The 13,144-nt window shown below is 37.0% G+C and overlaps 1 protein-coding gene across 1 annotated transcript in view; it reads left to right on the top strand.

Moving 5' to 3' along the window:
* LOC103083447 (membrane-associated guanylate kinase, WW and PDZ domain-containing protein 2-like) overlaps positions 1-13,144 on the top strand; it is a 288,742-nt gene that overhangs the window by 149,397 nt on the left and 126,201 nt on the right. Inside the window, exon 2 of the mRNA XM_007467045.1 lies at positions 8,555-8,674. Coding sequence (XP_007467107.1) covers positions 8,626-8,674 — 49 coding nt within the window. The 5' untranslated portion in view covers positions 8,555-8,625. The remainder of the gene's footprint in view (positions 1-8,554; positions 8,675-13,144) is intronic.

Raw genomic sequence — 13,144 nt, forward strand, 5'->3', positions numbered from 1 at the left:
ATCTTCAGGAATCTAATAGTAAGTTAAGGTTGAATCCAGAGGAAGTCACCCTAGTGGTCAAGATTTATTTTCTCCAGCTTGCAGTTGAGAAACACCAGGAATAAAGAAAAATATATATTCAGAAACATGCACAAGAAAAGTATCCAGTTTCTCAGATTCTCACACAGTGACCCATCTGCCTGTGATGCAATGGGCACTGTGGGATTTTAAGCACATCAAAATAGATCATAGTAGGGCTTCCCTGGTGGCGCAGTGGCTGAGGGTCCGCCTGCCGATGCCGGGGATGCGGGTTCGTGCCCCGGTCTGGGAAGATCCCACATGCCGCGGAGCGGCTGGGCCCGTGAGCCATGGCTGCTGATCCTGCGCGTCCGGAGCCTGTGCTCCGCAACGGGAGAGGCCACAACAGTGAGAGGCCCACGTACCGTTAAAAAAAAAAAAAAAAAGATCACAGTAGATGACTGGACTGACTGTCATCTAGGTAGTAATGCTGTCTTGTAAGCCAATGACTGTTTTTTAAGCATTTTACTAAAATTAGGAACTATCAGAAGGCTGAGGGGAAATGTGCCTTAGGGTTACATTTACCACCAACGTCATGCTCTTTTTTTCCTAAGGCAAAAGGAGAAATGTTCCTTCATTTAAAAGGTAGAATAATAATAATAAAAAATCCATTGGCACCCCCCAGTTGCCACGGTAACAAAATGACAAGTGACTTTCATGTGCTTTCACTATGCATCAATAATAAGCTAGCCATTTGGGAGCAAATTCCTTCTCTTCAGAACATGTCTTTTGAGCACAAGTACCTTATGCTTTCCTTAACTCATGAAGGAGGTGTTATTCATGCTGTACTTAATTTAGCAATTATTGAGTAAGTTGTTTTTTTTAAAGAAAAGAAGCAATAGGAGATAAAGACTTAATTTAGTACCATTTCCTCCATTTCCATTCCTTTTATTTTTTTCTTTGGATGAGTGGTCAGGAAGACATAGTAAAGAATGAAATACATAAACCATAATTTGGATAATAAAATTTATTTTGGACATTTCTAAACACCACTTAGGGAAGCGCCAACTAAATATAGAAGAGCAGTAAAAGAAGGTGAGCTTTAGCTTTAGCTATGTGACGAATCATCTGTATTTCTTCTTTTATTCTCCCTAGCTTCCACCCTGTTCCTAATGCTGCGTGATTACTTGTTATTACTGCTGAGTCTTGCTTCCCTGTCATCTCTCTATTCATAATCTTTTGAGGTAGGGAAGTAGCTATAATTATTTCAGCATAAAAATAAGGTAACTGCTTCAGGAAATTCAACTATTTCTCCAGTCTACATATTAATTACCTTTAGCTATAAATTACCATTGTACAACACTTCATTACATTTCATATTATTTGCCTTATTTTTAGAATTGTATTTCTTTTCAAAGGGGTGTTCATAGATCACCAGTTGCTTTCTCTTTCTTCAGCCAATTGCTTTCTTCTTCTGGTGGCAACTGATTTAAGACCAACTAATATCTTTCTTTTTTTTTTTTTTTGCGGTACGTGGGCCTCTCACTGTTGTGGCCTCTCCCGTTGCGGAGCACAGACTCCGGATGCGCAGGCTCAGCGGCCATGGCTTATGGGCCCAGCCGCTCTGCAGCATGTGGGATCCTCCCAGACCAGGGCACGAACCCGTGTTCCCTGCATCCGCAGGCGGACTCTCAACCACTGTGCCATCAGAGAAGCCCCCCAACTAATATCTTTTCTTCCCGGGCACATAGATCTAAAATCTTACTTTGTGAGTCTTGTTGAAGGTTCTATACCTGAAGGTAAAATTAAATAATCCACTAATCAAGTTTTATGAGCACTTTCACACTTTTCAAATGATTCAGCAAAGGGTAAAAAAACTTCTTGCAATCTAGTCCATAAGCTCTACTGGCCTTAAGTATCTGTCTAACAAAAGGCAGAGGGTCCTCCTAAATAGTGACTAAATCATTGTGTCCCACATTTTAGTGTGTAATCAAAGGAAATGGATTTCTATCTCAGTGTTTCTTTATACCCAGACAATAAAAAGGGGAAATCTGTATCTTTAGGCATAAGAACTTTTTCTTCTTAAGAAATTTTAACCTTAATGAAATTAATTCACTTGAAACTTTAAAGATTCCAACAGTAACATACCATCAATGATGTTTGTTAGAATTGTATTATTCTTAGTAGTGTATTAATATTACTAAGGAGGAATGCAATCGTGCTCATGTTTTTACTTTTCATAATACCCTTTTATATCCAGTATTTACCTCACTGCATAATAAGAAAACTGATGATCAACTAAAGGTTGTTTTAACCCAGAATCACATATCTAAAATATTAAAACAAAAATAAAAAGCAGATGTTCTGAATTTCAGTTCTAAGAATCTTTTTGCCACACGATGCCTTCCACCTTCTTCCTTTAAAAATGAGGGGTGATATATATGTGTCTATGTGTGTGCACATTTGCCAGTCATCAGAACCCACCATGCACTGTCATATTTATCAACCCTATAAAAATAACCTTGGAAATTCAAAAATACATGTATTTGGACACCAGTGTATAAGTCATTTGACTTAAGCTAGACCAAGCAGTACGTGAAATAAGTGAAGTTTCTCTCTAGGAATTTAGTGATTCTTTTTAAAATATAACCAGGCTCTTTGTCGAACTCCTGTTGATTCCCAGAGGTCTCTAGCCAAGCTGTCGTTCACTCCTCTGAAGCCTGCGGCCCATAAGTATTGCAGATCTCTGCTTGCCTTCAGGTCCTTTACAGTCTTTCTCTTCACACTTTTGCTCTGTATTGTCTAAGCTAACAGTTAAAAATCTCAGTAATTGACCCACAGAATAGTGCATAGGTGCTAGTGATTTGATTTACGTTAATTTATAAGATTTACAGAATACTATATAACTTAGAAAAAAAATTTCTTTGTTTATTCTCTGTCTCTTCTCATTAGAATGTAAGTTTCATGAAAGAAAGGATTCTATTCTGTGTTCTTCAAAGATATATACCAGGTATCTTGAATAGTGCTTGAATATCACATAATATGTGCTCAATTAATATTTTTGGCAAGAATTCCTGGGGGGACTTCCCTGGCGGTTCAGTGGTTAAGAGTTCGTCTTCCAATGCAGGGGGTGCGGGTTCAATCCCTGGTCGGAGAGCTAAGATCCCCCATACCTGGCGGCTAAAAAAACAAAACATAAAGCAGAAGCAACATTGTAACAAATTCAATAAAGACTTTAAAAATGGTTCACATCCAAAAAAAAAAAATCTTAAAAGTTCATGAGGAAAAAACAACAACTATCCATGATGTCATCTCTGTTCTTTCAGATAAGAGTACTTAATCCTTAAGAGTACATATAATCCTTTCTGAGTGCCTAAAATTTTCCAGACATTGTTTTAAGTATATGGGTCATCTCATTTCTTCTTCAAATTAACTTTTTAAATATGCCACTAGTATTATTCCCATTTTACAGGTAAGAAAACTAGAGTTTATAGAGATGAAGAACCTTCCCCCAAGATATTGCTGATAGCATCAACAAGCTCAGACAGTTTGATTCCATGGATCACATTCCTATCTACTATAGCATATGTTTTAAAGGTAGTTTCTATTTTGGCTAAACTGAAGAGTAATTCCAATGGTGGAAAATTTAGGTTAAAAGGAAAGGAGGGGCTTCCCTGGTGGCGCAGTGGTCGAGAATCTGCCTGCCAATGCAGACGACACGGGTTCGAGCCCTGGTCTGGGAAGATCCCACATGCCATGGAGCAACTGGGCCCGTGAGCCACAATTACTGAGCCTGCGCGTCTGGAGCCTGTGCTCCGCAACAACGGAGGCCGCGATGGTGAGGGGCCTGCGCACCGCAATGAAGAGTGACCCCCACTTGCCACAACTAGAGAAAGCCCATGCACAGAAATGAAGACCCAGCACAGCCATAAATAAATAAATAAATAAATAAAAATAAAAAAAAAATAAAAAAAATAAAAAAAAAAAAGAAAGGAGATTGTCACATGGCAGGACAGGAAGGAAAATATTTCTGAAGCAGAAAATTCTTATATTATGTCCTCTCACATGTTCCATCAAGGCAGGTCCCTCTAAAGAGACTCTATAACCTGGCGTATCATGAGAGTTGCCTTTATTGTCAATAATAGAATCAGCCTCTTTTGACTCTTTTTTAACTCACAGTATTTTCCTCTCCTTTTTTCAGCCAAGTTTCTTGACTAGAGATTGGGTAGATAAGCCCTTTGGAGAGGGTATGTGATCAGCCTCATGCTGTACCAGGGCTAATCGGGTAGTGAAATGATAAACTAAGAGGGGGAGGCAGGCACACCAGTGACGTAGCCATTTATTAGTCCAGGAGGGCAGTGTTGGAGCAGAGATAGTGCAGAAGAGAAGGATGACATTGTAGAGTTGCAGGGCGTAGAATTTGCCAGGTATTTGGAGAGGGAATAAAAGAATGAGGGAGACCTCAAATGTGACCCTGAGGGAAAGTTTCAGGGCATACATGACAGGAAGAGTGGTGGTGACATTAACAGAGGAACAGGATGGAAATAATATGTTTTCATTATATTTTCCTGAAATGCCAAGTCAGATTTGCTACCCGTGAGGGTTGAATAAAGACATTTTCATACATGCAAAGTCTCAAAAATGTAGCTCCCACGCAACTTTTGACAGAAAGTTTCTGACAGTTGTGTTCTGCCAAAATAAGGGAATGGACTACCAAAAGAGATATGGGATCTGGGAAAGAGGGGTTACAACACAGGGAAGAGGCAAGGTGAATCCCAGGATGATGGCAAAAGGTGATCCCACAATGGCAGCTGTGTGGTAGGCCAACACAGTCCGGATTGGAGCAGGTCAGAAGGCTCCAGGAGAAATTTCTTCAGTAGGATAAACTTGACAAAATATCAAATATATTTGTATATTCTGAGAGGAGATTTGTTTATCCAAGGAGAGGGTTAATTAATTGAATTATTGATCAATATGTGGAAATTTGGAAATTAAAACATTAAATTTAGAGTAAACAAAAAATTACACAAGAATGGAAAATTAATCATCACAGTACACGGTTCTGCTGGAAATAGATTTACATAGTATTAGTATTATAAATGTTAAATAGTAATCTAACACAAGTTTGTTCTACTGGGAGAATGGGAGAAGGGAAAAAGGAGGAAGTGATGTGAAGAAGTCTGGGCAAAAAGAGCTAAATCTTCATTTTCTTTACCAAGAAATCAATAGTGACTAAAAAAAAAAAAACAAAAAAAACCCAAGAGCCATCATAAGTATTGATAAATTATTTAAAGACATGAAGGTAAAACAAAAGAATCAGCTAAAAGATTTAAAAGCGTTTACCGCTGGATAAAATGAAAGGTGTGTGTGTGTGGGGCTGTGTGATGACAGTCTACTTAAAAAAAAAATAACATAGAGTTGTAGAATAACAAACCTTGTAGAAGTGTAGAATCTTTAAAATATCTGTATAACTGATAAAAAATGAAAACTAGACTTTGAAAGAAAGTAGAGGAGAAGGGCTTAGCTTTAGCAAGATGGATGGATGATTACAATTAAGGATGAAGATAATGCAGGTGAAGGAGGTAGAAATTAGGAAACTTTAAGGAATTTTAATTCAGAGTATCTCATATATTACCAGAAAGAGAATGAGCTAATGTCTTCTGCTGAAAAGTCAAAGCCCTTGAGTATTAGAACATGGTGGGTCAAAGAGGGAAGAAGACACTTATTAAAAGGATTGCCATGCATCAGTTGAATCAAGCTAACATTAGAGGGGGGAGGGAGAGGCATGGACTGGGAATTTGGAATTGGTAGATGCAAACTATTACATTTAGAATGCATAAACAACAGGGTCCTACCGTATAGTACAGGGAACTATATCCAGTCTCCTGGGATAAACCGTAATGGAAAAGAATTTTTAAAAAGAGTGTCTCTGTAAAACTGAGTCACTTTGCTGTACAGCAGAGATTGGCACAACATAGTAAATCCAACTCTACTTCAATTAAAAAAAACCAAAATGAATAAACAAAAACTCGTCCAACAACAGCAGCAAAACTAACATTAGAAAGCCTAAATTTGTAGGGTACTTTGTCAGTGAAAGTTCATGGTTTTCTATAGCAGCTGCAGTCTCTGAATGAAATAGCCAGTAGGGAGCTTGGAGGCTTGTTAAGATGTGGAAAATGGTGAAGATGAACTGAGGGAAAGAAGACATTTTAGATTCCCAGTCCCTTAGTAGAAAGGCAAATGAAGTCAAATATGGGGAACATCATGGAAATTGGGAGCCATCAGGAGACTGGAGGTTATAATTAGAAAGAAGAACAGAATGAGAGAAAAGGATGGGAGATTGATGTCAAAGATGGGAAATGCCGCTTTTAAGATTGTAGTGTAGAACTTCTTCAAGCAACAGTGAGGTAGGCGAACCCGCAGTCCAAATAGGCAGCCAGCAACAAGCAGGTCAACAGCAACAGGTGACACTGATGCAGCCACAGGGGAGGCTGAATCCCTAAGGCAAAAAGTCAATCACATTGGCCTGGGATGTAAGACATAGATGGAAAAACAACCAGTGAACCAAAGTACTCATGGTCCTTCCAAGAAGAGCGCATCCCCAAACACGTTCACTAGAATTTGGTGCAGGCGAGTCACTCTAGTCAAGTCAGCAGCCCTGGAAATTGCCCTTAAGCTTGTGGTCTTATGCTCACATTGTGCTGGGAATGCATTACTGCACTGCAAGCAGTTAATTAATCAAAGCATGTAGCTTCTGAAATATGCAGATAAATTAGGAAGGAAAATTGAAACTGTGTTATGTGATTTTTCTTAATGATTAGAGTGTGTTCTAAAGAAACAGAAAAACAAATTGATTGCCAAAAACCATGTTAATGTGCTTTTAATTCACAAGGGTTAAGCATATAATAGTCAGGATATTGAAAGTTAAGGTTCTCATAGAAACATTAATTTGACAACATTATGCATACTAGGTGTGGGAGGTTTATATTTTATAACATTAAAAGCAGTAGGGAATATTATAAAATGTGACTCCGTTAAACAAAATAAAATAACAAATTCAGGGGCAAGTCATTAAACATGACTATGGGGAAAAAATTGTTTTGCAACCCCCAAAGAAGGTTGTAAATTTTAATTTTAAAACATAATGCCTTCAAATTTTAAAAAATGTTTTCAATGGAAATTAATCATTTTTACCAAAAATGAATTTTCCTAACACATTGTATATTCTGATATTAGTTTAGGCCTCTCATTTGCAGTCCAGATTTGATCCTAATAGACTAAAAGGAGAACTGACTGGCTATTACATGGCCTAGTTGATAAAGATTTTGGAGAGTGAAAATAAATTTAAGGGTTTGAAATACTTTTTGTTTAGTTTATAGAGAATATGGACGATAGTATACATGTGAATAAGCCTGCCAGTGTACTAATACTTTGTTTACACATTTGCCTTCTATGTACTTCTGCATACTGTTTGCATGTATGCATTACGAAAATTCCAATCTGACATGCAAAATGTCTTATGGAGGTGGCATAGAAAAAGAAAAGAAGCTTAAGGCATGTTCAGGGAAGGAAGTATTCCAGAAAACAAACCCACAGCCTTTAATATGTCTCTGTTTTGGTTCCCACCTCACAAACTGGATAGCAGGTCTGAGAGACTGACTTCTCCAGTCGAGCTGTACTGAGCCACAGGCTGCTATTCCTGTCACCCTGGTCACAGAAGCTGTTTACTCTATAGGTGATGCAGGAAACAAGAGTGGTGGACCCATGCAGTAACCCCTTGGAGTGTGTCACCTCCCAATTCAGTCAGAATTAAAGGCAGTAATGAATGAAAGAAAGGAAGAAAGGAAGAAAGAAAGAAAAGGAAGGAAGGAAGGAAGGAAGGGAGGGAGGGGGAACGAAAGAGGGAGGGAGAGAAGGAGGGAGGAAGGATGCTATATTACTAACAATACTAATTTAATTATAATTATTGCTCAATTCTAATTATTATTTAATTTAATTTTAAGTAATAATAAAGCTTTTCTTATCCTTTAAATCAAATATAAGCTATTATTTGGCACAAAATTAACAAATGGCAACAACCTCCCCCCCATAAAGGAACAGATCATGAAAATATAAAGGTAAATTGACATTTTGCTAACATTTCTATTTTCCATTGTATTTTATGTCATAGCAAAGCACTCTACAGAACAATAGAAGTCTATTCATGGAAGAGAGATATGTAAATTCCTGAGCTAGCAGACTCCTGGCCCAATATTCAAGCCACCTCTTCAAAAAAGGGCACAATGGTCTGCATTTTTCACTGAAAAACCTTTGCAGCCACATTCCATGGCAATGAACTCTTTATAAACTTGATGAAGAAAAATGCTTTGTATGTTTACTTTAATCTTAACCCCCTGCTACTTTCTGTTTCCAAACAAACAAAAGGACAAATGCAAACTGCCAACTCTCAGGATGTACAAACAAGTGTTATTGAATATTCAGAAGTATGGTGGTATTTCTAAAGTTCAGCAACAAATCACTTAGAGTCTTTCTTTTGTTTTTAATTTTCCTTATTCAGGCACCACAAGGCCACATAAGGAGGGTGAGGTTCCTGGAGTGGACTATATTTTCATCACTGTTGAAGATTTTATGGAATTGGAGAAAAGTGGTGCTCTCCTAGAAAGTGGGACTTATGAAGGTAAGCACAGCTCTACTGCTGAATTTATTTCTCATTGCATCACATTTTTCTCCTTTGTCTGAAATTCATTAGAGCACCAGATTACTAATGTGCTGTTGTTTTGGTTTGAGAGCTTTAATGAGGTCACTTTAGAAGTGTATTTTGTAAAGAAAAATTAAAATATATCTGAGTTAATTCTACTCTTAAGATGCCAAGAGAAATGTGTATGTACATACCCACTGAAGTATCCTTGTGATCAGGATATCCTGAGGCTAAGCTGTGATCTTCCAGATAAATTATCTTCATCTCTAGGTAGCATCTAAAGAGCACAGGGCTTGAGTTCCAGTCCGGTCACTACCTCTGTGTAGTTTTCTCCGGTTACTTCACTTCACTTGCCTTCACTTGCCTCTCATGCAAAATGATGGTGTAGGAAAATATGATCTGTGGATGAACTCCAAAGCTCTACCACGGGTTTCCTTGTGTGCCCGTGTCAAACACGAACAAATGAAATTAAAACCTTGAAGGTGGGACGTATGATTCAGTGGAAGAAGCACTGTAACCTAAGCCAGAATCTGCTTCAATTCCAAACCTGGCTTTACTACTTACCCACTATGAATATTAAGTGACCCGGTAAGTATCTCTGAACCTCAGTAGTCTTATCCATAAAAGGAGAAATGATAGCACTGAAAAATACAAATAAATAACATGCTTGCATGTATATGTTCAAGTAACATCTACATGTATGTAGTTTATGTCTAATGAAGTTACAGACCTGTCTGTATAATGAAATTTTAAAGTAATATAACTAAAAAACAGTAGAAAATAAGACCTTTATTCCTATGTCACAGTTACTGTATGTGTAAACTATATTTATATGTATTATTACAACCAAAGATGAATCTGGTTTTAACTGAACTGCAATTAATAGTGATAATAAAAACAAAACTCATATGCATTGCTGCTTAGCCCATCAAATATCAGAGGTCTACCATGAGCAACTAAACTGGGTTTGTAACAGTTGGCCCTCCTCTTCCTCCTTCATTTACTTGTAGAGGTCCAGTGGACTATAGTTATTTAAGAACTCAGTATTTTTAAGTTGTTAGAAGTATTAAAATCTCTTTTTACTTCACACTCCTAAGGCAATTTAGGCTGACACACGTGCCTAAGTTATGGGTCAGACATTTAGTTGCTTATTTCCACATTCATAGGAAATAGGCAAAAATACCCACGAAAAGAAAATGGTTTTATATGAGTGTTGTTTCTTCTTCTAATTGTCAAAAATGAATGATAGTGAAGATTGATTGAAAATATTATATTTATTTTTTATTGAAGTATAGTTGATTTACAGTATTATATTAGTTTCAGGTTTTCACAGCATAGTGATTCAGTATTTTTATACATTATACTCCATTAAAAGTTATTATAAGATAATGCCTATAATTCTCTGTGCTATGCAATATATTTTTGTTGCTTATGTTTTATGCATAGCAGTTAAATAAAAAAGCTGTGTTGATCATATAAGCTGCCTTAAATTATATATGAAAAATAACTTAAAAATCATAGAAAATAATGATATCAAACAAGTCAGAGTAAATTAACAGTAAATTTTGTAGTATGTTTTCCTGTGGGCTTTGCGACATGATTTAGTGGCATTCATTAGTTTTCATGTCTGCTAATAATAATGCCTTGTATTTAGTTACCATATTTAAATGTCATATTTATGTAGCAAAGAACAAATGCCTTAATATCCACGAGCATTCCAAGAGTAGTATGATTAACAAATAAGACCTTTCCTTTCTTTTTTTTTCTTTGTTAAATAAAGATTGTATTAACTGTATGGAAAGTGAAAAAATTAAATCCAATGTTCATGTTAAATTTCCTGCATTCTCATGATAAACTAGATGTCATGAAGTTTAATATCAATATTTAAAAATAAAGCCTAGCTTAAATTTTAGGTTTCATTTAAATTTTGAGGGAAATATCCTGAAACCATACAAACATAACCAAGTTTTGTGAGTCAGGGTGGGTTATCTTGAATCTTCTTCAGACGTTTTTTCAGCACTGAGAGTAGAGTTGGCTAAATTGGTGCCAAATTGTTAATCGCCCAAGCATGCATAGAGCTGATCTTTGAATAATAAGGCTGATTTACACATATGACTTTGGGGAATCACTACTATTATTTACAAATACATACTGTGTACTTGGATAAATAAGAAGCTCTTTTCTCAGGTCGCATAACCATCTGGGTGGACACCTAGGGAGCCTTCTCAAATCTCAGAATCTTCAGATTTTCCAACAGTTACAGCTGAGGAACCAGTAGAATTGCATTCTAATAAAAATCACTGCTGTTCCTTCAGTATTAATCACTAGCTCCAGACTCAGAGCTACCTGAGTCATTTGTGTTATTCATGTGTTATTCATCAAGGAAGCCTAGGGAATGCCTTTTCTGCTGTTGGTGCTTTCAGAATATACAGAGTAACAATCATGTACTACTCAACTAGATAAAGAAGGACCTCAGAGCTTTTAATATTTGTCAAACTTTCGTGGTATCACTCTCTCATAAAATAATAAAATACCAGTTTCTCTGTTATATGTTCTCCCTTCTGCAGTGTTTTGGGCCATTGTTCTCCTTCCTCCTCCTTGCTAGATCATTCTCATGCTTTCTCAGTACTCTTTAGAGCTCTCAGCCAGGCTAGAAAATTCATTTCTGATATCTGTGAATCCACTAAAGAAATTAAAAAGAAATTGAGTTCCTCTGAGCATTAAGGTCACAGACCTGTTAACCATGTAGGATCCTTAAGACTGATATATGTATGTATATACTTCTGTCTTGTTGTCAATAATTCTAATTTTAATCTGGAATTTGTCCTTTGATTAGAAACGAGATAGACTATCCTCAATTGTAGTTCTGCTTCTTAGAAACCGGCCCAAAGTCCTTGCTCCAGAAGAACAGTTCTCTTATTACCAGAGGCTGCAAGGAAGGCCTTAATATGCTTGTGTTACCTTCTACAGTTAGGCCACATGGCGCTAGGCAGAATTTTAGCAGATTCTTAAAAGGCTTTTTCTGCATCACCAACCCCCCATCTAGTATGAGCACCTCATTTCAGTTGGTTATACAACAGCTGCTGAATGGCTCTGCATGTAAATGGCCCAGAGAACTTGACTCTAATGGACCATCAGGTGTTAGTAAAGACTCTTCCATGACTTGGATGACCTCATCTTCATCTTTTCATATTCAGTCAGGTTGAAAATTCAGTTAATATAACAAGGCCTAGTGACAAGCCTGACATAACCTCAAGTAACAGGAAGAACACCATGAACCTTCCTGTCAGGACTGAAGATGTAGGCTTCATGTGAAACACAGACCACAGAGCTCTGTGGATGAATGCAGACAATTCCTTTGGGATTAAGGTCACATGCAGGTATAAATGTGACACTGCGAGGTAGAATTAAATAAGTAGGTTTGGTAATCTAAAGGTTAAGTACTCTAAGTACCTGGAAGGAAGCAGTGCACTTGGGAACTGTCCGAAGTGCTGAATTACCCAGTCACTGACCACTCCCACTGCCTCATCCTGCGTTCTGAATGACATCTTTACCAAACCCATATCCCCTGAGCTGCACCTGGACTCTTATTTCATTTAATTCATCTAGTGAGATCATCCACAGTCATATTCCAGAGCAGCAGTTCTGTTTTAACATTTGCTATCATATTTTGCTGTTGTGCTTTTAAATCGAAACAAAGCTAATTTTCTATCTATTGAAGAAACCCTTAAAGTTTCTTAAAGTTAAAGTTTTCTTTAAATAGATGTAAGCTCAATTGTAATAGTCCTTCAATTTTAAGAGGACCAAATCAAACCCATCAAGTTATTAGGGCATCTGCAGAATATAGTGCAAATATGGCACTCACCTTCAGCTTGATGCTGTGGTTTCTCCTACTCATGGACCCTAATGTATATGGACTTGAGCCAACTGTAAACAGCCCACATAGTTTCTTAAACAGTTTTATTACAAGGACTCTGAAATTCAAGTTTTCTCACAACTGTACATAAATGAGTGCTGTTCTTCCTGGTATAGCACATACAATCCTATAAAATTTTAAGTATTAAGGACAAATAATTTTCTAGGAAAATAAGCGGATAACTCCTATGATGAGAGAAGAGATACAACAAATTTTACATAAATCCATTTAATTTTACTAACTAAAATCCACATCCACTTTTTTTAGTATGACCTTGGTGCATTTATTATTGAAATTTTGAATCTCTATTTCCAATCAAGATAGCACTGGTGACAGAGAGATGCTCAATCCAATAAAAAATCATTATTAGTACTATAAATAGTCTTCAGAAAAACCATTCTTCTATCAGTCCAAGTTTCTATCCACTGAAATGTAAATATTTCCTGAAGGGCAGATCAATGCTTCAATTGATGCTAAGATTGCTGTCATTCCAGGAGACCAAAAAAGAGATAAAATGTCATTGTTTCTCTTTC

Source organism: Lipotes vexillifer, unplaced genomic scaffold (genome assembly GCF_000442215.2).
Source record: "Lipotes vexillifer unplaced genomic scaffold, Lipotes_vexillifer_v1.1 scaffold247, whole genome shotgun sequence".
Classification (NCBI taxonomy): Eukaryota; Metazoa; Chordata; class Mammalia; order Artiodactyla; family Lipotidae; genus Lipotes; species Lipotes vexillifer.